Genomic DNA, 24723 nt, shown 5'->3' on the forward strand with positions numbered 1-24723 from the left:
GAGAAGACAATGGAAAAAGTAAGAGAGGGCAACAAGCCACTGGAGTATAAAGGGCAAAAAATCTTCATTTATCCAGATATAAGTTTTGAACTCCTGAAGAAGTGAAAGGAGTTCAATACAGCAAAGGTGATTTTATGGAAGAAAGGGTATAAATTTATACTAAAGCATCCAGCAGTATTGAAAATATTTATTCCAGGACAACAAAACAGACTATTCTCGAATCCAGAAGAAGCACGAAAATTTGCAGAACAATTACAAAATAGACTGAGGGATGAAGACGTGTAATGAGAGTAAAAATGATCACGATTGATATGTATGTGGGTAAAGAGGGATAAGAGTGTATAGGTATAATGTGCATACGTGAATGTATCTGTATTTAGAGGAAAATATAGATAGTATAGACAATAATTAATAAGGGAAGGTAATGGAATAGAGAGAATAAGGAGGGAATTAAAAGAGTGACCTTTGTTACATATGAAAAGTAAGAAGGCCTTTGACAGAGTAGAATGGAATTATTTGTTCAAAGTATTGCAAAAATTCAGTTTACCGGAGAAGTATATTAATTGGATTAAAGCATTATATAAGGGATCATTAGCGAAAGTGACAGTAAATGGACATGTATCAAAGCAATTTAACTTAAGCAGGTCAACACGGCAGGGATGCCCACTATCACCTTTATTGTTTGCGTTAGCTATAGAACCACTAGCAGAATTGATAAGAACAGAAAATAATATAAAAGGGATAAAAATAAAAGACAAGGAATATAAAATCAGTTTATTTGCGGATGATGTTATAGTATACTTAACAGAACCAGAACTATCAATAAAAGAATTATATAAGAAATTGAAGGAATATGGAGAAGTGTCGGGTTACAAGATCAACGTAAATAAAAGTGAAGCAATGCTTATGAATAATGCGGATTTCTCAAAATTTAAGAAGGAATCACCATTTAGATGGCAAATGCAAGCAATAAGATACCTAGGTGTACAAATAAACAAAAATCTCGGCCAACTATATAAACTCAATTATTATCCACTAATGAAAAAATTACAGGACGATTTAAAGCATTGGAAAGATTTACCACTAACATTAATAGGAAGGATAAACTGTATTAAAATGAACATTTTTCCAAGGATATTATACCTATTTCAGGCATTGCCAATACAAATGACAGAGAAATTCTTCAAGGAGTTAAAGAAAATAATAAGGAAATTTTTATGGAAAGGGGGGAAACCGAGGATAGCACTAGATAAATTAACAGAATGGTATAAACAAGGAGGCTTACAACTGCCAAACTTTAAAAATTATTATAGAGCCGCACAATTAAGATACCTATCAGATTTTTATCAAACAAGGGAAAAGCCAGATTGGATTAGATTAGAATTAGATAAAATAGGGGAAAAGATACCGGAACACATATTATATAAATGGGATGAAAAATTGTTACAACATAGAAGTTCTCCAGTATTACATCATCTACTCAATATTTGGAAGAAGATTCATGTAGAAAGAAATAAAACAAATTATCAATTACCAAAACTAATATTGACGCAAAACAAGTTACTCCCTTTTACAATAGATAACCTTTCCTTTAGAGAATGGGAGAAAAAAGGGATTAAAAGAATAGAAAATTGTTTTTCACGAAATAGATTCCTATCCTTTGAACAAATGAAAGATAAATACAATATAACTCAAGATACAGCCCTGGCATATTACCAATTGAGATCCGACTTGAAGGATAAATTAGGAAGCAGTCTGAAGTTACCAGAGGGAAGTAACTTTGAATATGTGATTACAGATACAATGATAATCAAAAGATTTATAACAAATATGTATATTAAACTGCAAGAAAAGGAGAATGAGGAAACAAATGGTAAAACTAAACAAAAATGGGAACAAGATTTAAATATAAAGATAAAAAAGGAAACATGGGAGAAGTTATGCTCTGGAACGATGAGAAATACAATAAATATGAGGTTACGTATGATACAATATAACTGGATACACAGGCTATACATTACACCTCAAAAGTTAAATAAATGGGACCCAACAGTATCTGACAGATGTTTTTGATGTAAAAAAGAAATGGGAACAACAATTCATGCAATCTGGACATGTGAGAAAGTAGAAAAATTTTGGGAAGATCTAAATCAGATATTAAATAAAATAACAGAAAACAATATACCAAAGAATCCAGAGATCTTCCTCCTAAGTAACATAAAAAACAAAGAATTTGGAATTGATTTGGAGGATGCACAAAAAAGATTTGTTAAGATAGCTCTAGCTGTAGCAAAAAAATGTATTATGTCAACCTGGAAATTGGAAGATAATTTGAAAATACAACAATGGTATATAGAAATGAATAAATGTATTCCATTAGAAAAAATAACATATAGTTTAAGAAATAATATTGAAATATTCGAACAAATATGGGAGCCTTACATTAAACACAATAGCGAAAACCTACCGGGGACAATCACTAACTAAGTTAACGGAAGGAAAAGGAAATGAAAAGAATGGACTCAGTGGAATTTCTGGTGTATTTTTATTGAATGACAACATTGTCTGACTGGTTTAATGTATCCTAGATTTTATACCTTAAATGGACGGGAGGGGGGAGGTAGGGAGGGTGGGATGGGAGGAGGGGGGGGGGGAGAAAATGGCACTGTATATGTGTGAAAATGAAAAAGTGTGTATCATGATTAATGTGATTTATGGTGTGAAAAATAAAAAATTTAAAAAAAAATTTAAAAAAAGATAACCTGATTAAAATTTTTATTTAATCCAGATGACGATGTAACCAATATCTTTTTAGTATACAAGTTTTCTCCCATGTAGAAATAATATTTTATTTCAATGTACGCATGGACATGCAAATTAGAAATCATTTGAATTTAAATTTGAACAGGGTGTCCTGTATTTCTATTTGGCAAATCTGGGAACCCTACCCCGGCCATGTCCCCCAGACACCAGTTAAATCTGGTATTATGAGCCCAGAGGACCCCAAAACCCAGCAGCAATTCAACTGTCTGAATACATGCTTCTGTTAAATTCTAGGAATGACCCCCTGATGAATCACGCCTCACTCTTGATTGGCAGGAATATCAAGAGGTCACCATTTCCTCATTCAACAGATCTATCCTCTGGAAAATTTTCTGTCTTTATCAACAAATTTTCCTTCACCTATATCTTTTTGGCTTGGCTTCGCGGACGAAGATTTATGGAGGGGGTAAAAAGTCCATGTCAGCTGCAGGCTCATTTGTGGCTGACAAGTCCGATGCGGGACAGGCAGACACGGTTGCAGCGGAAAATTGGTTGGTTAGGGTTGGGTGTTGGGTTTTTCCTCCTTTGCCTTTTGTTAGTGAGGTGGGCTCTGCGGTCTTCTTCAAAGGAGGTTGCTGCCCGCCAAACTCTGAGGCGCCAAGATGCACGGTTTGAGGCGATATCAGCCCACTGGCGGTGGTCAATGTGGCAGGCACCAAGAGATTTCTTTAGGCAGTCCTTGTACCTTTTCTTTGGTGCACCTCTGTCACGGTGGCCAGTGGAGAGCTCGCCATATAACAGGATCTTGGGAAGGCGATGGTCCTCCATTCTGGAGACGTGACCCATCCAGCGCAGCTGGATCTTCAGCAGCGTGGACTCGATGCTGTCGACCTCTGCCATCTCGAGTACTTCGACGTTAGGGATGAAAGCGCTCCAATGGATGTTGAGGATGGAGCGGAGACAACGCTGGCGGAAGCGTTCTATGAGCCGTAGGTGATGCCAGTAGAGGACCCATGATTCGGAGCCAAACAGGAGTGTGGGTATGACAACGGCTCTATATACGCTTATCTTTGTGAGGTTTTTCAGTTGGTTGTTTTTCCAGACTCTTTTGTGTAGTCTTCCAAAGGCGCTATTTGCCTTGGCGAGTCTGTTGTCTATCTCATTGTCGATCCTTGCATCTGATGAAATGGTGCAGCCGAGATAGGTATATAACATCACCTATATAACATTTCACTATAATCCTCTGTATTTGTATTTTGCTCATCCAATGCTTTTCTCTTGCTCTGCAGGTGATGGTTGTGACAACAATGTAATAACATCCATTGCTGCTGTTTTTACACACACACACAAGCTTTAAAATAGTTTGAAAAAAATCAATTAATTAATAAGTCACAAAAACTCCAAAAGTTTAAGATTCCCCAAAACTCCAATTTTCAATCCGAAAAGACGAGGCCCCAAAAGTTAGGAGCCCAGAGGACCCCAAAACCCAGCAGCAATAGAAATTCACCAAGACAAATGGTTACTTAAACAAAAGTTGCTTTTAATTATCTTTAAACATGAAAACAGGATCAAACTTTAACTTATTACTATTAACTTAACCCCCCCCCCTCTAATTCTAAGCGCATGTGTATAATGTGTGTTTTAATTTAGATAAGTTATTTGGTTCATAGTCTAATGTCACTCCTCCAAGTTCACCGGTATCAGGCAATTCTTATACTGTGCATCACGAGGCTTTGGTGCTTGAAAGGTAAATGGTTACCACTCAGGAAGGTTCTTGTTGGTTTTCAGAGAGATTTGTTGCTTGTTTGGACACCCATAACTGATTCCTTCCGATCAGCCAAGTCAGTGTCTTGCCGAAGAAACTTGCCTCATCAGGGTTCTCCAGATGATAACCTCTTTCTTTCAGGTCACCACAGAGTTCCCCTTTGTTTCCTTATTTCAAGTAAAACATTAGACAGCCTCTTGTATAGACCACAAGGGCTTTGACCAGGCTGAACTAAGAACAAATGACCCATCTTTAAAATGGAGTTTTTCCATAAGCTCGCCCTGTTCCAGTCCCAGCTGCTGCTGAACTGTAGAACTGAATTCTCTCTCTCTAAGTCCATTTGACTCTCTCTGCTTGCAAAACCACATGACCTTCCTAGAACAGCAAACTGCACTCAGACTGCGGCTCCAGACCTAATCTTCCGAGTTTGTTCATCTGTTGCTTTCCAAAACAATAATCCATTACTCCACAGCATGTCCAATTAACACCGACTTTTCGGCATTCCTCAGAGTTTTTGCTAAGGTTCGCAGAGCCTGAATTATCTGGCATGAGCAGAGCTCTGGTATTTTAAATGAGATCTGTTTTGAAGTGTTTGTATGTGCCCTGCACTAAAAACCTGCCACAATTGATCTCCTGTAAAACATATATAAAATACAACATAACCTATCACACTGGGGGCCCTCCCCCGGCCGTGTCGCCCAGGCACCGGTCAAATGTGGGGATCCTCCCCCGGCCGTGTCGCCCAGGCACCGGTCAAATGTGGGGACCCTCTCCCAGACGTGTCTCCCTGACACCGGTCAAGGGCAAAGCACCACCACCCAGACACCACCGACATCTCCCCCCCACTTTCCTCCTGCACCCCCTCCCGGAACGACGGGCCAAAACCCCAGTCGCCACTGGAGGCCAATGACCGGAGACCCGCCACCATCCCCGTCCTTACCTGCTCCCCCAGGACAGTGGCGACGATGGCGGCTCGGCTCCTTCCGCCGGCCGCTCGGCAGTTTCCGGAAGGACGCGCTGCTCCTCACAGACCCCGGTCACCAACATCCGCTCATTATTCCGTCTCCATTCATGAATCCCACCAAATGTTGTTGGAGATAGCAAGAAAAAAAACGGATGCAGTGCAAAAGTGTTCGCAAATTAAATATCTCACAAGGCTTCGGCAACCCGTCATTTTCGTGAAATGTCGCCAATATCTCAGCTGATATAATTTTAAATTCGTATCACTGAACGGTTTAAAAACTAGCATATTCAAAAATTAAATGTTAAAATTAGTTTTCTTTTTCGCGCGGTTGTTATTATTCTCACTCGGCCGTGACGGCTCGGCCATTTCCGTGACGGTTCGGGCATTTCCGTGACTCGGCTCGGCCGTTTCCGGCGTGGTTATAAGCCCGGCGCGCCACGACCCCCCTCTCTTGCGACGGCGGCGCAGTGTGGAGAGCGGCGAACATGGGTTTTGGGGACTTGAAGGCCGCGGAAGGCCTGCAGATGCTGAACGATTTCCTGGCGGATCGCACCTACATCGAGGGGTGGGTGAGGGATGGGGGGCAGGCGGGGAAAGCGGGAGTTGGGCCTACTCGTGAGTGGGCAAGGGGGGAAGAAAGGGATGGGCGAGGGGGACAGAAAGAAGGAGGGAGGGGGAGGGGATGGAGGGGAAAATGGGGGATGGAGGGGAAAATGGGGGATGGAGGGGAAAATGGGGGATGGAGGGGAAAATGGGGGATGGAGGGGAAAATGGGGGAAGGAGGGGAGTTGAGGGGAAGAAAGGGGGATTGGGCAAGGGGGAAAAAGGGGAGGTGGGGGTAAAATGCATAATACTGATTCAAGGGAGGGGCCATCTATTCTCCACATCCCTGCATTTGACCTCTTCCTCGAGATTTTCTGTATCCCCTTGAGTGCATTTTTTGTTTGTGTTTGAAGGTACGTTCCATCGCAGGCAGACATCGCTGTGTACGAAGCTGTCGGCACGCCACCACCCCCTACTCTCCATCATGCACTTCGTTGGTATAACCACATTTGCTCCTATGAAAGCACAAAGTCTAGGTATGTGGTGTGGTCGAAATAAAAGCAGAATTCCTCTGGCTCCTCACTATGCAATGTAGTGTTTATTTTTAATCTTTTTCTGTTCTAGTGACATTTTCTCGGGTTTCCTATCTCCAGGGCATCTGTTGAATCTTGGCAATACCCAATAATTTTCCACAACCCTCTTAAACAGATAGATAGTTCACCAGTCTGGGTGCACAGACTTGTTCATGTATGTTCTGAAAGGCTGACTTTTGTTTTGAGATTGGAGTACTAGTTCTGGACTCCTCAGTGAAGCGAAACATAATCCACCATGGCAAATCAAGGAAAGAATTTGTATCGCTGAGATGATCTCTTCTTCTGCATGGACTTCCTATTTCCCAGGATAATCATCAATATTGCTGTTCTCTTTCTGTTACGAAAAGACACCTCAAAGTGTGACATTTTTAGCAGTTTCTCTTTTTTTCACTTTTTTATTGGTTTTAATGTGCAAAATACATAAGTATGCATGGTAATAATAAAGTAAATTCTTTGGCTTGGCTTCGCGGACGAAGATTTATGGAGGGGGTAAAAAAGTCCACGTCAGCTGCAGGCTCGTTTGTGGCTGACCAGTCCGATGCGGGACAGGCAGACACGATTGCAGCGGTTGCAAGGGAAAATTGGTTGGTTGGGGTTGGGTGTTGGGTTTTTCCTCCTTTGCCTTTTGTCAGTGAGGTGGGCTCTGCGGTCTTCTTCAAAGGAGGCTGCTGCCCGCCAAACTGTGAGGCGCCAAGATGCACGGTTTGAGGCGTTATCAGCCCACTGGCGGTGGTCAATGTGGCAGGCATTGAGTATGCATAAGTATGCATGGTAATAATAAAGTAAATTAATATTATATCAAATAACAATGAACAAAGTACATATGAACCCATTTTATTAAATGGAAAAAAGTAAATAGAAAAAATATCATGTATCACCCTTTTAATTTGCACTCGCATACCACCTTAAGTAATCCTTTTACTACCCACAGAGCACCTATGGCATAGGTGGTATGTGCTGTGTAAGGGATTACTTAAGGTGGTATGTGAGAAAGCGGAGACAACGCTGGTGGAAGCGTTCTAGGAGCCGTAGGTGGAGCCACCTACGGCTCCTAGAACGCTTCCACCAGCGTTGTCTCCGCTCCATCCTCAACATCCATTGGAGCGCTCACACCCCTAACGTCGAGGTACTCGAGATGGCAGAGGTCGACAGCATCGAGTCCACGCTGCTGAAGATCCAGCTGCGCTGGATGGGTCACGTCTCCAGAATGGAGGACCATCGCCTTCCCAAGATCGTATTATATGGCGAGCTCTCCACTGGCCACCGTGACAGAGGTGCACCAAATAAAAGGTACAAGGACTGCCTAAAGAAATCTCTTGGTGCCTGCCACATTGACCACCGCCAGTGGGCTGATAACGCCTCAAACCGTGCATCTTGGCGCCTCACAGTTTGGCGGGCAGCAGCCTCCTTTGAAGAAGACCGCAGAGCCCACCTCACTGACAAAAGGCAAAGGAGGAAAAACCCAACACCCAACCCCAACCAACCAATTTTCCCTTGCAACCGCTGCAATCGTGTCTGCCTGTCCCGCATCGGACTGGTCAGCCACAAACGAGCCTGCAGCTGACGTGGACTTTTTACCCCCTCCATAAATCTTCGTCCGCGAAGCCAAGCCAAAGAAGAAGATGTGAGAAAAGTAAAAGGTTGAGAACCACTGTTCTAAGTAAGCTAAGAATCAAACCCCATCCTATGAGGCTGCTGGCCAAGTTAAGGGGTCCACTAATAATAATAATATATATGGGGTCATTTTTAAAAAAAGCCCAGATAATTTATCAACAAGTTTTGAAGGTAATTAAGAAAAGGACCCCAAAGAGAAAGAAAGTGAAGATCCATCACAGTAGTAGAACACCTAATATTTTCTAGAGACAGACATATAACTATTTATGGATGCCATCACATCTGACACCCTCTGAGTATGAGAGGGAGGGGCAGCATCGTTCCAGCTCAGCAAAATGGCCCTTCCAGCAACGAGGGAAGCAAAAGCCACTTTGTGGGGTTGTGAAACAGTCAGAATTTAATCCATTGGCCCACTCACTCCAAATGGCGAGGAGTGAAATTAAAAACTAGCAATAAGGTGCCAAAATTTAGAGAAAAGGACATAGCATTTATCACATTTAGAAGAAATATCCGGTCCAAGACATTGGTTATACTCAGTGGCTAAGCTTTTGGGTACCCAATCTGTTCCAGATCCATATATTGACCAAAACTTGGCTTCTTTTGAACAATTTCTATTAAGTTTAAAATACCTAAACATCACTTTTTTCATTAATTACAGATTAAGAGCTTCTTAAATTCTCTAACGTTGAAGCTTCCCCAGGATTTAGATTTTAACCTTATTTGGGAAGTACATAATTTTAAACTTAATCATAAAGGATTGTTTTCTGCCCGTTATGAACTGCTTTGAAGGGCTAGGGATAGTTCCCTGGGTGATAATAAGGAACTAGGAGAACGAGAGTTTTCAACAACCATTTGCAGAAACTACATGGGATTCCATTTGGAAATGTGTTCACTTATCTTCTCTTTGTGTTTGATGTTCATTAATTCAATTTAAAGTAGTCCATCAAGCACTTTTTGCTAAGATTTGGTTCGCTAAATTTTATCCTAATATTTCCTTTAAACGTGATCAATTTTTAGCAATTTTGGAACTAGCAGACTTTCTAGACTGTTTAGTTGTTCCTCCTGTTACCCCAGCACACTTCTACAGGAGAAGTCCAAAATTTAAGAAATGAACAGATAAATGTTGATAGTTTATTCATTAGCAAATACAGTATGCTTCATTTATCAAAACAAGCAGTTTTAAAGAAAAAATAAACACTTGTTTCTACTGTGCATCTGGCACTTGCATGCACACACTCAAAAGCCCGCTAACTTTTAAAAGTTTGAGTTTTTGATTTGGATTATGGTGGAACCCTAAACAGAATATTTCAATTTCAGTTCTGACATATTTAATTCATTTCTGACCTTTTTTTCCTCACAGCCTTCCAGGTGTAAAGCAGCCACTTGGCAAATACGGTCCACAAAATGTGGCAGATACAACCTCAGCAACGGCAGCCGCAGATGATGATGACATTGATCTCTTTGGGTCTGATGAGGAGGTGAGTTCTGATAGCATACCCACTATCTCATCCTGGTCGTAGGCCTGAAAATATGGAGCAAATGTTGTTGGGGACTTGTCTGAACTGCATTGTGAATATTTTCAAAGAATAGTACAAAAGTATGGCTATCAGCTGACCTATACAAACCCATGCCACCACGCTTCCCTCCTCCCAGCCCATAACTTTATTTTTCTCACGTCCATGTGCCTCAGGATATTTTAAATGTCTCTTTTGTACCATCCTGCACCACCAGCCCCACAAGTGCATTCTCGACACTCACCTAATGTTTTCGTAGAGTTAAACATTTCCAAAGTAATCAGAAATAATTCAAATCAGTTGTACTTTGATGTGTTAAGGGAACATCAATGGCTGGTTAGATATAGATCTGGATTTGTCAGTGATCTCTCAAGAATGGTGACAGCTGATTGGTGATTCCACTTGAAGCTATTTTGGTATTTTTATTGACTGCATTTTAGTTGAAATGACAGTTTGCTGGCAGGCATTTGTAATGTTAATCCTGCCTGTTTAGAACCAGCTTGAAGGTTTATTTATTTCCCAATGTATGTGACTGGTTTATGTGATGATTCCAATTCACCATCTTTTGGCTGAATGTATGATTACACGATAAACAATCTGATTGAGCCAGTCTAGTATATTTTGTACACTGTATAATAATGTTTCCGTTATGATGTCATTGACTGTTCATACCCATCTCTGACAGGAAAGTACAGAAGCTCAGAGGATAAGGGAAGACCGCCTTGCTCAATATGAAGCGAAAAAGTCCAAGAGTACGTTTTGTCAGTTGATTGTATGATCCGACGCCAGTACTTCATTCTTGTGCCCTGAGAGGTTACTGACTTGTAAAAGGTTTTGAGTCCAGTACATCTTTGACAACTGAGCAGTGAATGTATTGGGTGCAGTTATTGTGAGTACAGTGTAGCAGATACTTTCTAGTTCCCTCACTCTCAAATCAGTTATGGTGGTGGTCCCTTTTCACATCTTTGAGGTGGGGGCACCCAGGTCTCATGGCAGTACAAGTGTTTGGGGGGGAAAAACTGACACACAGTGCATAGTAGAATGAACTAATTTACTGGAATGTAGAGTTACCTTGAGGAATTGTTTACCCCTTTGGTCAACCTCCCAATGTGATATGCAGAAAATGACCAATATCTTTGCATGGTGGTATTATTGAAAAGTTCTGCCATTAGTTTTTAAATGATGATTTAAATTTACCATCTTTCGCCTGAATTGATGATGTGAATTTAATCTGACAAAACCAAAGAGAATTTTTCATGCATGGGGATGTGAGCTTTCTATTTAAGAATCAGGAATTGTAAATGTTTGGCAGTGGAATTAAATATGTAGTTGGGTGCTCTTTGTAGTACTAAAGATTTCAGTAGATGGTTTGGATTTAGAAAAGTGAAAGGGTTATTTGATGTTTTGGCAGGGTGGGTGCTGTAGGCAAAGAATGAGATGATTCCTTTTTGGAGAAGCTGGATAACTTAAGAAAGGGATAGCAAATGTGCAGGTTTAGGGAAAGCAGGTTATCCCTGACTTAAGTCTGTCCGGAATGGAGACTTGAGGATTGGTTGTAACTCTGGGTTGGTCATAAGTCGCGAAATAGGTCCTTGGACTGCCTCCAGGGAGCGGAAACCACTATACAGTATTTTTAACGCAAAATATTAACGTGTACAGTAGTTTTAAAGATTTTTTTTTTAATTTGGTCGTATGTGCGGGTGGACGTATCTTGCGTAGGTTGGAAGTCGAGGCCTATCTGCAGAATTGTTAGGCTAAAAGGCCTGTGCTTTGTTGGATGCATTCTACGTTCTTTTGAATATAATTGAAACCGATTTGTGCAACAAATGACCATATTGCATTTGTAATTTTCTTTAGAGCCAGCGCTCATTGCTAAGTCAACAATTTTGCTGGATGTGAAACCATGGGATGATACCACTTGCATGTCAAAACTGGAAGAGTTTGTGCGTTCTGTCACGATGGATGGCTTAGTTTGGGGTTCTTGTGAGTATAATGTAATTTGTTCAAGGTAACATGGGAAACACAAGTTGATTTTGTTTAGATGAGACTGCCCAGCTATTAGCAGGCTTCTGCAATCCATTTATTGTTGATTTTTGGGCTTCCATTCTTGGCAAATCAAGTGCTGTATTACTATTTCAGCACTGGCTGTTTGATCCATATTATGGATATTGGGTAGCACCAGCATGCCATAACAGTGTGTCATTGAAGATTACAGCCATCTGCGTAAGAAATTATCGGAAGCCCATCAATGCCAGATCTCTTTGACAATGGGTGATGTGCAATTGATCTTTTTTTAATTGTCTATTATTGGTGGTTTGTTACATGAATAGTAGTAAACTTCAACATTATGATCCTGGAAGGTTGATGTGACCAACTGAAATATTCCAGCTTGTACTGTTTCCTGATGGGACAAATGTTAGTTGTATATAGACGAACTATAGCTACCTCAGTTTATTTCAAAAGCTTTAAAGTTGACATTCCTTGTTGTCTGACTGAAACTAATTTATAAAGTGAAGTAGAACACGAAAGTCTGCAGCCGCTGTGATTATAGTAAAAACACAAATGATGGAGGAACTCAGAAGGTTTTGTAGCGTCCATACAAGATATACAGTACAACTCTTGATTATCCGAAATGGTCGGGACCTGGCCCATGTCAGATAAACAGCTCAGTAGCAACAGCAAATCACTTATAACAGTGTTTAAAATACAACAAACAACAAGGGAAGGTTTTTTAAGCAATAAATAATGTTTAATTCTTCAAAATAAATGCTGGCCACAGCCGATCACCAAAACCTCCATACAAAGATCCCCAGTCAGTTAGCTCGAAAAAGATTTTGGATAAAGAGAATTTCTGATTTGTTTCGAGCATTCTCATTTATGTGAAATTTAAAAATTTTTGGATAAATGAGGATTTTGAAAAATCAAATTTTGAATAATCAAGAGTTGTACAGTATTACAGATGCTTCAGGCCTGAACCTTTCAAGGTTTCAGCAAAAAGCAAGCAGAACTGAAGGCTAGGGAGAGAGAGGGGGAAGAATTGGAGAGGCCATCTTAAAGTTCATTGCTAGGCATACCCCCCCACCCCTCATATGCAGTTGTGCATGATGATCCTCAAACTTGCATTTTCCCTTTAAAGGGTTGTCCTATACAGAGGGTCTAAAATTGGCCAATGAAGCTGTACCTCCGCCATCTTCCCTCTGGCTCCATCGCAATGGTGCATGATCTGTTAGTTATTTGCCAAGTCTCTGCTGGGTCCGTGCACCTGGTTCAATGGATCTGTGTAGGCTTTAAATGGCCTGTCACAGGAGCTGACTTGTTTATTTTAAAACGGCCAAATAAAATGTAAACCTTTAAATTATAATGGTAAGTGTCAGATTTTTTTGGGGGGGGGGGGAATCTGGTTGTCTTATACAAAGGGTATCACTCAAAACCCACCTTCTGGGTGAAAATTCAAGGGTGGGGTCATCCTATACAGAGTCGTCATTTACAATGGCATTCAAGGTCATTAAACTTTCAGATTACCTGTGGAAGAACACGTGATTCCATATACGGTAAAATCCCCGTCATGCGGGAAATTCAAGCAAAGGGCAAAATAAATAGGTAAAAATGTGTTTAAAATTGGCATCCTTAGTGGTTTGTTCATCAATCACACAACTGGCAAATTCACTTATCCAGCATCTATCAATCCCCATAGGTGTTGGATACCGGGGGTTTTATTGTATATAATTGCTGCACTTGTCTTGAGATAACTGGGATATTGTATCTATATTGCTTAAGATTTATTTCATTACAGCCAAACTGGTTCCAGTGGGTTATGGTATCAAGAAACTACAGATCCAATGTGTGGTGGAAGATGACAAGGTAAAATGTGGTTTTGGTCACAGGGTTAGTGAGCAGATTTCAGCTGGGTTTTAGTCTTTTTAGCTAAAGTCAATATGATTCTTGAGTTTGTACTAAAATGATTGTCTGGTTTCTTGACTTTCATTATATTCACTGAATTGTTTGAGGAGGTGTAAAAATGCAGAACTAATCTTTCCGGAAATATTGGGTAGATGATAGGTTTGGACAGCCGATAGTTTTGGTTAGCTGAGTTCAAACCTTGCAGAGAGCTTGATGGGCATTCTTTAAATTTTTGCTTCCCAGCTGCCTCTAATTCAAGACTGAATCTTCCATTTGTCCAAATTTGTGGCTTGCTACTGTTGAATTTTGAGCTGGTGCAATGGGAGCAGAATAAAAGCAAGGACCATTTTCCATGTATTGTATAGCAAAGCATTGTATTGAAAATGGGAGATCCCTACATTAATTTGCCATGGGATTAAATGGATTTGAACAAAATTAAGTATTGGTGGTTTCCAAGTATTTTAAATTTAATTGTATGATTCATCTTACTCCACCAGTGAACATGGATATGTTGTTTGTTATCTCTTGTGTTGGTTCAGTAAGGTTGTCTCAAGCATTGATATTTGGCCTGAGCTACCTGGAATGGGTGGATCTTTCAATCAAATTTTATAATTTAGATGTACAGCACAGTAACAGGCCCATTTAGCCCATGCCGCCCGATTACATTCAATCGGCCTACAGCCCCCACGTGTTTTGGAGGGTGAGAGGAAAAGCCCCTGGGGAAAACCTGCACAGACTTGGGCAGAACGTACAAACTCCAACGGACATTGCGGGATTTGAACCCTGGTCCCAATTGCTGGCACTATAACTGTGGCGCTAACCACTATGCTGTGCCGCCCCAATTCAGATGCCCCTTTGCAGTAAGTGAAATTATTTTCAGGAACTTGTCGCACACAAAACTCTAGTTTTGGTTCTGCATAAATTTGGTCAGGATATGATTTGATGAGTTGCTGTATCTGTATGGTAATGAACAAATGGCAGCAGAGAAAGAACCTGAACCTCTATGTCAGCAATGAGGCAGAATTGGGAGTGGGCACTTGTTTAAATTTAATCTCCTTAATCAATTTGTTTATCGTATGTCAAATATAAAACAGTTGAGTTAATTGAAAACAATGGAAATTTTACCACTACCTTTTTTTTAAACTTTTGCATGCTCTGCTGTTGTGCCTTTGTAAAACATATTAAATTGTCTATGGATGATCTTGCTTGTTGAAGCTTGCATTTTAGAGAATTCTAACTGAATATTTCTTTTCAGGTGGGAACAGATTTGCTCGAAGAAGCTATCACTGCATTTGAAGATTACGTTCAATCTGTTGATGTGGCAGCCTTCAACAAAGTGTAAAATACCAAGTAATAAAAATCAGCACTTGCAAAACTTCATCTGATCCTTTGTTTTATTGACATGGGGCTTGGTGGGGTCTGCTGTTAGGTTAACAAGGGTATGTGGAGGGTTGAAAGTGATCTGATTTGGGGTTTTTTTACACTTCCCAAAGCTAGATTTTCTGGGAAAATGTGGGGTTGATTTCCATTCATTTTTTAGAAAGCTGCACCTGTAGTGGCAGCGACAGTGCTCCTGCAATAACACACACAACCAGACGGGTTGAGCTCAGTGAACAGACTAGTTTATTGCAGGCTGCTGGGCTGCGCATACTCCCAGCCTGGACCTGGCTGAGAACCGCGCTGGAGGGTGCTGACGTCACCTGGGCGTCACGTGGTCCCCCAGCGCGGGTTTCTGAGCCCCGTGCTGGAAGGAAGGGAAACACTCGACGGCACCATTTTGGCCGGCTGCCCCACCGTGTGGCTTACAAGCGGGGCCGGTTCGCCTGCCTTGCGGTGAGCCGCCACACACCATTCTTTTTTAGGACATGGTGGGCTGTGTGAAGAGATTGTAGTTGAGAACTCCAACTTCTGTCATCTGGTTGTTCTAGCTTCATATTTGCAGATTTCAATCAGATAATTGACATCCGAGCTGTTATATAGCTTCCAATGTACAAGACGTTCAACATGTGTTGCAAGCAGGGTGTACAAGGTCTGATATAAATTATATTCTTTGGAACTATAGATTTAGATTTCAGTCTGAGCTAGAAATGGTTTTAATTGATTGTGGCTATTTTATTACACTGGACCATGAAGATTTTGCTTCCTGATCACTTTTGGGTGTATTTTGGGCTGCCGATCACAGAAATTGTTTTAAAAGTTTTGTATCATGTGCCTTTTTTTAAAATTGTGATTTCCTGGCATTTTTTAACATGCTTCAAGTATACCAAACCGTGAAGTGCAACATGTCATTGAAATCCATTTTCTGCATTCGCAGTTGGACTCCTTCCCTGCTGATCTTGGTGCAGTCAGTGATGAACATGGTGAAAAGTTTCACCAGGACATTGCGACCATGGAAAAGCGGTATAAAGGCAACTGAATGCTGGCTGATGCTTATTGGACACTGACATGAGATGCATCAGATGCTGAGTACAAAAGAAAATGCAAAGCATTTTTAGGTCATTTGAACTTGTACTATGTATCAGCATCATTATGCAATTAAACATTAAATTCAATACAAATTGATGATTCTCCTTCCTTTGTGACACAGCAAATCTGAAATTATCTTTGTGTTCAGCTTGAAGTTGTCCCATCATAATCCCCTTTTTTTCAGGAAGCAAACCTTTTGAAAAAGAATTGTCCAGTTTTATTAGTACATTTTAATGCACTCAATTATATATTTTTGATTAAGGAAGATCTTAAAATTTCTGGGTCTATTTGTGCTCTTAAAGGATGCAATTTTTTTAAATAGATGCAGAGTAGGATCTAAAAGGTTTCATGAATTGCTTTGTTGTTCCATTTTTATTGGATGTAATACACAGATGGTTTATCATCAATTACTTCAGTTGCCTTCAGTTAGATCAGGGATGGGTGTATTCAACACCATATGCTGTTTCTCATCAAGTGGGAACATCCACCCTTGCATGCAGTAATATTCAGGTTTGGACTGTTTGTGTCAATGACCATCTCCTATCAAGAGGCCATCCTCTGTGGCAACTGGAATCGCCTAAAATCCCTACCATCAACATACTGGAGGCTGCAATTGAACAGGGACTCAAACTGGACCAGTCATGAAAAGCATGGCTGGGTTTCCTATTTGCAAACAACTTGCCTCATGCCTTCCTACTCTCTACGAGGCACATGCTGGGAGTGAGATGGAATACTCTGGCTGGAAATCAACAACTCCCAACAACAGAAGAAAATTGAATATAATCAGAGAAAATTGCCTGTGAAACTTCAGCTCCACATTCTTTGCCTCAGCTACTGGCACACAGTGGTTGCAATGTACAATATAAAACACTACAATTACTGACCAAGGCTATTGTTCCCAAAAATGAACATCAAACAGCTTCAGGTGATTTTGAACACTGAAATACATCAACCCCTCCCAATCTGTACACTGACTTGGGAATTAATTGTCTTTCCTGTAAAAGCTCTCTACATCCTGGAACTTCCCAGAAGTATTTAAGTGTACTTTTGCAAGAATTCGATCAATTCAGGAAGGGGATTCAGTACTTCTCAATGGCAATTTAGAATGTACAATTACTGCTGCCTTTACCATCCGCTCCAAAATTTAATTGAAATAAAACGAGAGTTTTTTCATTTCCCTCTGCCCCGAGCATTTAATTAGTGTTTCTTTTGCATTTGTTGAGCCAACCCTATTGTGTTCAATGAATTAGATCTAAATTATAGCCAGTTTAATTTTGTTAATAGCAACTACTTATGATAAGCAAAATCCAAAAAACTCTACCAAGTTGAAATTTTGCCAGGACACATTCCCCTTGCAAATATTTTGTGCTGTCTTTGAGGCAAGTCTCACTTCCAGCTTTAAATGACCCATCACTTCTCAAAGGGAAAAAGTAAATCATGAAAGTCTGCAAGACCATGTGGTTGAAGGAAAAACAATGCTGGAGAAACTCAGCTGGTGAAACTGTGCACTCTACAAAGATATACAAGCAATGTTACAGGCTTGAGCCCTTCAAGTCTGAAAACATGTAGTTAGGGGCTCGAACAGAATGGTGTTGGGAAGGGTGAGGGGTAGGTGGAAGAGCATGGTCCCAAAAGCAGGATGCTGGTACATTGTTTCATATGATGAAACCATATTTTGGAAAACAAGTTAAAATGCAAGTAAAGGCATAAAATATATTTGGATCAAGCTTGTCATCGGATTACTGGCCTAATTTAGAGGTGGGGGGGGGGTGCTTATTCCAAACAGTTGTTAAAATGTCTTTTAATCATTCATTGCATTTTGCAAGCTTCTGCTGTAAAGGGAAAATTGCACACTCTGAGGAAGTTAGCAAATATTTTAATGCCTGAACAATTTATAAATCTGTTGAGCCGGAACTAATTAAGAGACTACTTTTGAGGGAGCTCTGTCAGCATCATAGATTTTAGTTCTGGCTGTTTGATCCAAAGTTCCTTGGAAAATTGATTCTGAACATATGCAAAGCCTTGCAAATTTCTGGAACTCTCTTGGCTTTGCTGATTCTAATTAGAGTTATCATGTTAAGTTAGTTGTATTCCGCAGAGTTATACTCCCAGTCTAGGAAATATGTGGAAGAGATATTAGAGATACATTAGCTGCTGAGGGTGAATATAACATCTGTGATTGAAATACTTTGACAGGTTGGTCATGGCCAGAATCGACTCGTATTGAAGTCAAGATCGGAATCCACTGCAATTCTAATGCCACAATTGCTCCACAGGAGGTGCAATCTCACTGGCTCTTCACTCAGCAGCCCTGGATCACGGGCCAACAGCTTTTCATCGATTACAACTAGGTTTCAACACCATCATCCCCTCAGTACTGGTCACCAAGCTCCAAAACATAGGCCTCTGCATCTCCCAGTGTAACTGGATCCTTGATTTCCTCATTGGAAGGCTGCAGTCAGTACCAATCAGGAACAACATCTCGGTGACAATCAACACGCACTTTTTTTGAATTTTGTCATACAGCATGGTAACAGGCCATTTTGACCCACGAGCCCAATTAACCTACATTTTGAACAGTGGGGGGAAACTAGAAATCCCAGGAAAAGCCCATGCAGACACGGGGAGAACGTACCGACCCCTTACAGACTGAAGGATTTAAACCCCCAGTTGCTGGCACTGCAAAAATGTGCTGACTGCTACGTCAACTGTGCTGCCCAAGGATGCATGCTTAGCCCACAGCTCTACTCGCTCTGATTGGCTAAACACAATTTAAATTTGCTGATGGTGCTGTTGTCAGCAGGATTTCAGACGGCAATGAGCAAGCATGCAGGAGCGAGAGATCAGCGAGTTGAGTGATATCACAATAACAACTTTGACACTCAATGTTAGCAAAACTAAAGAATTTATTGTGGACTTCAGGACGGAAATCAGGAGAACACAAACCAGCAGTGGTTAAGAACTTCATATTCCTGTGTGTCGACATCTCTGAAGATCTGTCCAGGGACCTCCACGTTAACGCATTCATAAAGAAGGCCCGGCAGTGGCTATACTTCATAAGAAGCTTGAGGAGATTCGGTATGTCGCCAAAGACTTGCACATTTCTACAGGCGGACCGTGGAGGGTATTCTGACTGCCTCACTGACTGGGATGGAGGTGTCAGGAAATGACTACATAGTTGTGAACTTGGCCAGCCCCATCATGGGTGCCAGCCTTCACTCCATTAAGGCACTGGAGATCGGGACAGCTGGAAGATGGTCACAGGAGGCTGAAGGAGGGCTTCCTCAAGTCCATGGATTGGGCAGTGTTCAAGAACTCAGCTGAGAATCTGAACGATTACACCAGGGCTTTATCGAAGGGGCTGTGGATGAGTGTGCCCCCTCCAAATCGTTCAGGGTTTTCCCCAACCAGGAACCCTGGATGAACAATGAAATCCAGAACCTGCTGAGAGCTAGATCACAGGCATTTAAGTCTGGAGATCCAGATCACTACAGAAGGATGACATGTGGAAAGCCATCTCCCGGGCGAAGTGAAGTTTCTGGACAAAAATGGAAAGCACGAAGAGACGCCCGACAGCTGTGGCAGGGCCTAACCTGCTACAAACCCAATTGTGATGCAGTAGGAGACGACAAACCTTCATTCCCAGATGAACTCAATGCCTTTTATATCTAATTCAAGGACAAGGTAGAACCAACACTGTGTACCCCTATGTCCCCTGATGATCCCACCCTGTCCATATCTGAGGATGACGTGCAGGCTGGCTTCAGGAGAGCAAGTTCGAGGAAAGCCTCAGACAGAGTTCCCGGCCAACTATTAAAAATCTGTGCTGATCAACCTTCCAATGTAATCATGGATACCTTAAACATCTCACTCTAGCAAGCCGTGGTCCCCACCTCTTTCAAACAGGCGTCAATCATACCGGTGCCCAAGAAGAGTGTATTAACCTGCCTTAATGATTATCAACCAGTAGCACCAACATCAACAGTGATTAAGTGTTTTGAAAGGTTGATGTTGAAGCAGATCAGCTCCTGTCTCGATGGTGACATGGATACGTACCAGTTTGCCTATTATAGCAACAAGTCTACGGCGGATGCCATCTCACTGGCTCTACACAAAGCCCTGGAAAATCTAGACGACAAAGGTGCATTCATCAGGATGCTCTTTATCAACGACAGTTCAGCATTTAACATCATCATTCCATCAAAACTGATCAGCAAACTCCAAGACCTGGGATACAAAACACCCCACAGTGTTGTTGGATCCTGGATTTCCTCACCTCCAGACCACAATCAGTGAGGACTGGTAAGAACCTCTCCTCCACAATCTCCATCAGTACCGGAACACCACAGGGCTGTGTTCTTACCCACAACATCGCCCCTCCCCAGCTCTACTCACTATTCATCTATGACTGTGGCTCAGTACAACGACATCATCTGCGATGAGTCAGCGGACAGGAGGGAGATTTGAAAACTTGGCTGAATGGTGCACCAACAACAACCTTGCACTCAATGTCACCAAAACGAAGGAGCTGACTGTTGACTTCAGAAAGGGAAAACCAGTGGTATACAATCCAATGATCATTGGGAAATCAGAGGTTGAAAGGGTGAGCAAATTTAAGTTCTTGGGGTCACAACCTTAGAGGACCTTTCCTGGGCCCATTATGAAGAAAGCATGTCTGTGCCTCAACTTCCTCAAGACTTTGCAGAGGTTTGGTATGACATTAGAAACTCTGGCAAATTTCTACAGATGTGAGGCAGAAAGTGTGCTGTGCATCACAGTCTGGTGTGGGGACACCAATACCCCTGAGCATAGAGCCCTGCAAAAGGTAGTGGACACGGCCCATGATATTGCAGGCAAACCCCCCCCCCCCCACATCATCGAGGTAATCTACAGGGAACACTGCCATTGGAGAGCAATAGCAATCATCAAGGATCCACACCACCCAGCACACACTGTTCTCGCTGCTGCCAACAGGAAAGAGGTACAAGACTCGTACCACCAGGTTCAGGAACAGCTGCTACCCTCCACCATCAGTCTCCTCAACAACACTCAATCAGGGACTCATTGCAGTAGGTCTCAACCTTTTTTTCCTCTCACATACCACTTTAAGTAATCCCTATGCTATTGGTGCTCTATGATTAGTAAGAGATTAGTTAAGGTATGTGGGTGGAAAGAAAAAGTTTGAAAACCACTGTTTTAATTGTCCCTCATTGACTCGTTATGTGTACGGTTTCAGAACTCCAAAGGAAATGGACCAATGACAATTTTTCTCAAGCAAAATCTTCCAGTCACAATTGGCTCTAGAGCCAAGTGATTCTCAACTTTCCCTTCCCACCCATATCCCACCTTAAACAGTCCCTTACTAATCAAAGAGCACCGATGGCATATTAAAGTGGGATGTGAGTGGAAAGAAAAAGGTTGAGAACCACTACAACACCATCATCCCCTCAAAACTGATCAGCAAACTCCAAGACCTGGGACACAAAACACCCCTCTGTGTAGTTGGATCCTGGATTTCCTCACCTCCAGACCACAATCAGTGAGGACTGGTAAGAACTTCTCCACAATCTCCATCAGTTTTGCTCATCATTTTTTACTGAATATTTATTTGCTGAATTTGCACAGTTAGTTTGTTTACATTTCTTTAAGTACAATGTACGGTTACTGGTAATTAGAAATTCTGCCTGGCCCGCAGGAATCTCAGGGTTGTATGTGATGTCATGTATGTACTCTGACGATAAATCTGATTAATGACATCTACAAGAGGCCATGTCTAAATAAAGCAGCCTCTCTCCTCAACGATCCCCACCATCCAGGCCATGCCCTGCTCGCTTATCAGGAATTGTTCCCAGTGGAGAAATATTGAATGGCTTTAGGCAAATCAAACATTATGAAATAAAATATAAGCATTTGGAATTGGCTATTTCTACCCTCTTCACTCTGCTACCATCATGAAGGAGATACAGGAGCCTGAAGACGAGCACCCAGCGGCACAGAAACTGCTTCCTCCTCTCCTGCATCAGATTTCCCAATGAACCATGAATGCTACCTCAGTTTCTCTTGTGTTAATTTTTAAAATATAATTAATAGCAATTATGCACCTGTAATGTGACCACAAAACAATAAATTTTGTGCCATGTTTCTGCCAATAAATTCTGATGGACTCCCTGGGATTATGTCAAAGATATGTGATGTCATCATTTTATTGTACATGATAAAAATTCATTGAAGGTGATAAATTTGTGGCCCAAATTGGTCTAAGAATTCACAAAGCATTAAGATAGTTATATAAAACTGATTTGGTTGATCAAATCCCCTCCTTTTGAGTTACCATGAGTTTGTCATTAAATTTGGAATACTATGTCCAATCAACGGTTATCGCATGTCTTCCTATGTCTCCAACCACATTTGGTGCACCAACCACACAGCGTCTGATCTGTACAACTTGATAATCTAGTGTGTGTCAATCCTGGAATATAGTGGTAATATTTTGATATTGGGTGGAAAATAAGGCCCTTTAAAATGAGTTGGTGTTGATTTAAATGACATTTTTTCTGTATGCTGAATGCACGTTTTGTTGGAAAGAAAGCACTGCTTAATTCACTCCTCGTCAGACTGGGATCCAAGCGTGAGTTTCCCCAGCACCGTTTGTGTCTGGCACTCGAACGCAGTGTCTGACAACTTATAAAGTTGGTCAGCGTATCCCCCCCCCATGTAATGTGAGCCATGGAAGATTTCCATCAGGATTATCAAATGGTCCACCTGCTGATTGATGTCGGGGAGTGTAGCAGTGATGGTGTTTGGGCTGGCATTCTTCAAAAGGCCATCAACTAGCCTTCCATTTGACAGTGACATTTTTGTTTAAGTGAAGCCAAATCCCTGAGTGTAAATGGCTATTCGGGGATGAATTAGCTTGCCAGAACTTCAACACAGCACACGACAGTCCATCTCCAGCCTACTCAGTTTATTATCTTCATTGGTATGCATAGATGTTTTTTTAAAAAAAAACCTCAGTGGTTTTCAACCTTTTTCTTTCCACTCACACCCCATGCCATTGGTGCTCTGAGATTAGTAAGGGAGGTGTGAGTGGGAAGGTTGAGAATCACTGCTCTCGACTGCATTATGACTGAAATATTTGGTTTGACAACAATGGTCATTGGCCCAGTTCCTTTGGAGATCTGAAACCGTGCACAGAACGGGTCAATGAGGGACGATTAAAACAGTGGTTTTCAAACTTCCCACCCACATCCCACCTTAAGCAACCCCTTACTGATCACAGAGCCCCGATGGCAGAGGGATTACTTAAAGTGGGATGTGAGTGGGAAGCGAAAGGTTGAGAAGCACTGGCTTCTTCTGACCGAAGCCCAAACGTCATGCTACTTGTGTCGGTTAACTGTTCGAGTGACCCGAAGGCGTTGAGTTTTTTAAAACTGTTTTAAAAGCAATCGAACGTAGTTGACGAGGCATTGGGGGTGGGGGCAAGAGCTGTGTGAGTGAGTCGACCGAAGCGCTCTGCTCGCCCTCGTCTCTCTCTCTCTCCTGCTGCTTGGACCGACATCAGAGAGCACCAGCTCTTCCCGCATGTTGTGATCGGGAGTTCTGAGCTACCCCAAGGGAATCTCCGAGGCAGGTGAAACTTTTCTCCTGTTCGTGCCCGAGGACATGCACTCGCTTCCCTGCTGCAACTGTCTTTGGTAAACCTATTTTCTCTGACTCTCTCTCCGCCTCCTGTGTCGTGACAGGGAGGACAATGCAGCCGGGCCATCCCTTTAAAGGGGGGCGCGGCCACGCATTCGGCGTCGGCAGCCAGTAAATGATTCGCTACCCCTTTAAAAGTGGCCAGGAAGTAGTGAGGGTAAGAAGCTGAACTCTGACCGTAAGGGTGGAAGCACATTCGGCGCGCTCGGAAACACACGGTAAGGGGAGGGGGTTGAAGGAGAGAAGGAGAAGGGGAGGGGAGCTGAAGCCTTTGGGAGGGCAGTGTGCGTGGGAATCGTTGGCGAGACTTGCGGGAAGGAGGCGAGGATTGCAGCGCGTCAGTTGCCACTTGCCAGTGTTGCCACTTGCCAGTGTTGCCACTTGCCAGTGTTGCCACTTGCCAGTGTTGCCACTTGCCAGTGTTGCCACTTGCCAGTGTTGCCACTTGCCAGTGTTGCCACTTGCCAGTGTTGCCACTTGCCAGTGTTGCCACTTGCCAGTGTTGCCACTTGCCAGTGTTGCCACTTGCCAGTGTTGCCACTTGCCAGTGTTGCCACTTGCCAGTGTTGCCACTTCGCCAGTGTTGCCACTTCTCCAGTGTTGCCACTTCTCCAGTGTTGCCACTTCTCCAGTGTTGCCACTTCTCCAGTGTTGCCACTTCTCCAGTGTCAGTTTCACCCCGCGACAGTACTGTTCAGCGAGAGTTTGTCAGTTTTATTGGGGGGGGGGGGGGTGGGGTGATAACGTGAACAGTTGAGGTGGGGGGGGGGAGTGGAAATACCGTGTACTCAACTGAATAATATCCTGTTGTACATTGAATTCTGTTTGAATAGTTTATCTGTGCTCCTGAAACTTAATTTTAATCCACGGCAACCACCCCCACAAGTAAATTGTGAGTGGTAA

The 24723-nt window shown here is 42.1% G+C and overlaps 3 protein-coding genes across 16 annotated transcripts in view; 2 read left to right on the plus strand and 1 right to left on the minus strand.

Moving 5' to 3' along the window:
* ndufs1 (NADH:ubiquinone oxidoreductase core subunit S1) overlaps positions 1-5571 on the minus strand; it is a 101262-nt gene extending 95691 nt beyond the window's left edge. For 2 of the 4 annotated variants that reach the window (XM_069933919.1, XM_069933918.1), the window contains exon 1: positions 5469-5489. The gene's annotated coding sequence lies outside the window, so the exon portion shown is untranslated. Of the gene's footprint in view, positions 1-5468 lie in introns of all 4 variants that reach the window. The other 2 variants (XM_069933917.1, XM_069933920.1) reach the window with 2 other exon arrangements.
* Positions 5572-5928: 357 nt separating this feature from the next.
* Positions 5929-16214, plus strand: eef1b2 (eukaryotic translation elongation factor 1 beta 2). Of its 2 annotated transcripts, XM_069933923.1 has the most exons (8): positions 5929-6057; positions 6449-6571; positions 9603-9720; positions 10442-10508; positions 11614-11739; positions 13550-13617; positions 14912-15006; positions 15971-16214. In XM_069933923.1, the coding sequence occupies exons 1-7, from the start codon at positions 5978-5980 to the stop codon at positions 14996-14998; spliced, it is 669 nt and encodes a 222-aa protein (XP_069790024.1). In that variant the 5' UTR covers positions 5929-5977; the 3' UTR covers positions 14999-15006; positions 15971-16214. The 2 variants fall into 2 exon arrangements, with proteins under 2 accessions (XP_069790024.1, XP_069790023.1); XM_069933922.1 differs by lacking the exon at positions 15971-16214 and having other exon boundaries at positions 14912-15034.
* A 7347-nt stretch (positions 16215-23561) lies between these two features.
* Positions 23562-24723, plus strand: part of zdbf2 (zinc finger, DBF-type containing 2) — a 29709-nt gene continuing 28547 nt past the window's right edge. The window contains exons 1-2 of one of the 10 annotated variants that reach the window (XM_069933924.1): positions 23562-23752; positions 23865-23977. In XM_069933924.1, the coding sequence (XP_069790025.1) occupies positions 23936-23977 (42 nt within the window). In that variant the 5' untranslated portion in view covers positions 23562-23752; positions 23865-23935. Of the gene's footprint in view, positions 23817-23864; positions 24039-24723 lie in introns of those variants that run through there. The other 9 variants (XM_069933925.1, XM_069933934.1, XM_069933926.1 and 6 more) reach the window with 9 other exon arrangements.

This window comes from Narcine bancroftii, chromosome 4, assembly GCF_036971445.1.
Source record: "Narcine bancroftii isolate sNarBan1 chromosome 4, sNarBan1.hap1, whole genome shotgun sequence".
NCBI lineage: Eukaryota > Metazoa > Chordata > Chondrichthyes > Torpediniformes > Narcinidae > Narcine > Narcine bancroftii.

Bases quoted from the DNA above. Each gene is read 5' to 3' on its own strand.
- eef1b2 (XM_069933923.1), top strand. From the start codon at position 5,978: ATGGGTTTTGGGGACTTGAAGGCCGCGGAAGGCCTGCAGATGCTGAAC. The intron at 6,058-6,448 runs GTGGGTGAGGGA...TTGTGTTTGAAG, and splicing joins GATCGCACCTACATCGAGGG to GTACGTTCCATCGCAGGCAG. The intron at 10,509-11,613 runs GTACGTTTTGTC...AATTTTCTTTAG, and splicing joins TGAAGCGAAAAAGTCCAAGA to AGCCAGCGCTCATTGCTAAG.